Source organism: Emiliania huxleyi (genome assembly GCF_000372725.1).
Source record: "Emiliania huxleyi CCMP1516 chromosome Unknown EMIHUscaffold_137, whole genome shotgun sequence".
NCBI lineage: Eukaryota > Haptophyta > Isochrysidales > Noelaerhabdaceae > Emiliania > Emiliania huxleyi.
This window is the reverse complement of record NW_005201223.1, coordinates 386,497-387,467: the sequence shown is the minus strand read 5'-3', so window position 1 is coordinate 387,467 and position 971 is coordinate 386,497. Positions and strand designations below refer to the sequence as shown.

At 66.0% G+C, this 971-nt stretch overlaps 1 protein-coding gene across 1 annotated transcript in view; it reads right to left on the bottom strand.

The window, feature by feature from the left end:
* Positions 1-653: 653 nt before the first annotated feature.
* Positions 654-971, bottom strand: part of gpmA (2,3-bisphosphoglycerate-dependent phosphoglycerate mutase) — a gene marked incomplete at both ends in the record, with an annotated part of 1,862 nt that continues 1,544 nt past the window's right edge. The window contains one exon of the mRNA XM_005788266.1: positions 654-752. Coding sequence (XP_005788323.1) covers positions 654-752 — 99 coding nt within the window. The remainder of the gene's footprint in view (positions 753-971) is intronic.

The following is a 971-nucleotide window of genomic DNA, read 5'->3' as shown; positions in this document are numbered from 1 at the left end:
CGTGTTTCAGCGCGCGCCCTTCAAGGTGCTTTTCTCGCCGGTCTGAACGCTCTCCGTGAGGCACACTGTTCTTTAGACTCGGTGTCTCAGCCGCGAGGTTCTCGGGAAATGCATGCACTACGTAAATACGGTGTAACATTTTTGCCGATGCGCGGCCGCGGAGCGGCCCGGTTAAACGAAAAAAGCCCCCACATGTTTCATGTGTATGACCCAAGACGGGTCCCCCCAAGAATATATGACCCATGCACATGGCCCCCACGCACACAGACCGAGGGTGCCGAGTGGGAAACGGAAACGGATTGCATGGGCATGCCCAAGACATGTTTCAGGACCAGAGCGGACCCCCCCCCCCCCCCCCCCTTCGCCCGCCCGCCCGCCCGTCGCGGCGTCTCGGCGCAGTGGCCAGTGCTCGCTCTGCCCACCGCCCCACCGGCGGGAGCCCAGCGCCCTTTCTCCGCACCAGCCACCGGCCACCGCTCCGGCCACCGGCCGCCCCGCGCCAGGCGACCAAGGACGCAAGCACCATCGCTGGGCTCGACGTGCTCTCTCGGACCGCCGCGGGCCGACCGCCATCCAGACACGGCACCGACGCGCCCACGGCTGCTCGCGTGCGGGCACACAGTGCAATGCCAATCTCGCCCCCCTAATGCCCCCTATCGGGGGAGGCTCTCGGCCGTAATCGCCTGGACGAACTCCTCAAAGTCTATTCGGCCGTCACCGTTCCGGTCGACCATCTCGAAGATCTCGTTCACCTGCGGCGAGGTGCGAGGCACACACTCCTCCACAACACGCAAGGTGTGGGGGGGGGGGGGGGGGAGGCCCTGTCCACTGCACACAAACGGGAGCTGGCACGGCACTCGCCTCGGCGTCCCGGCAGCGCCTCTCGGGAGATCTCGCGTGATCTCGCGTGATCTCGCGTGCCGTGATCTCGCGTGATCTCGCGTGATCTCGCGTGATCTCGCGTGATTCGC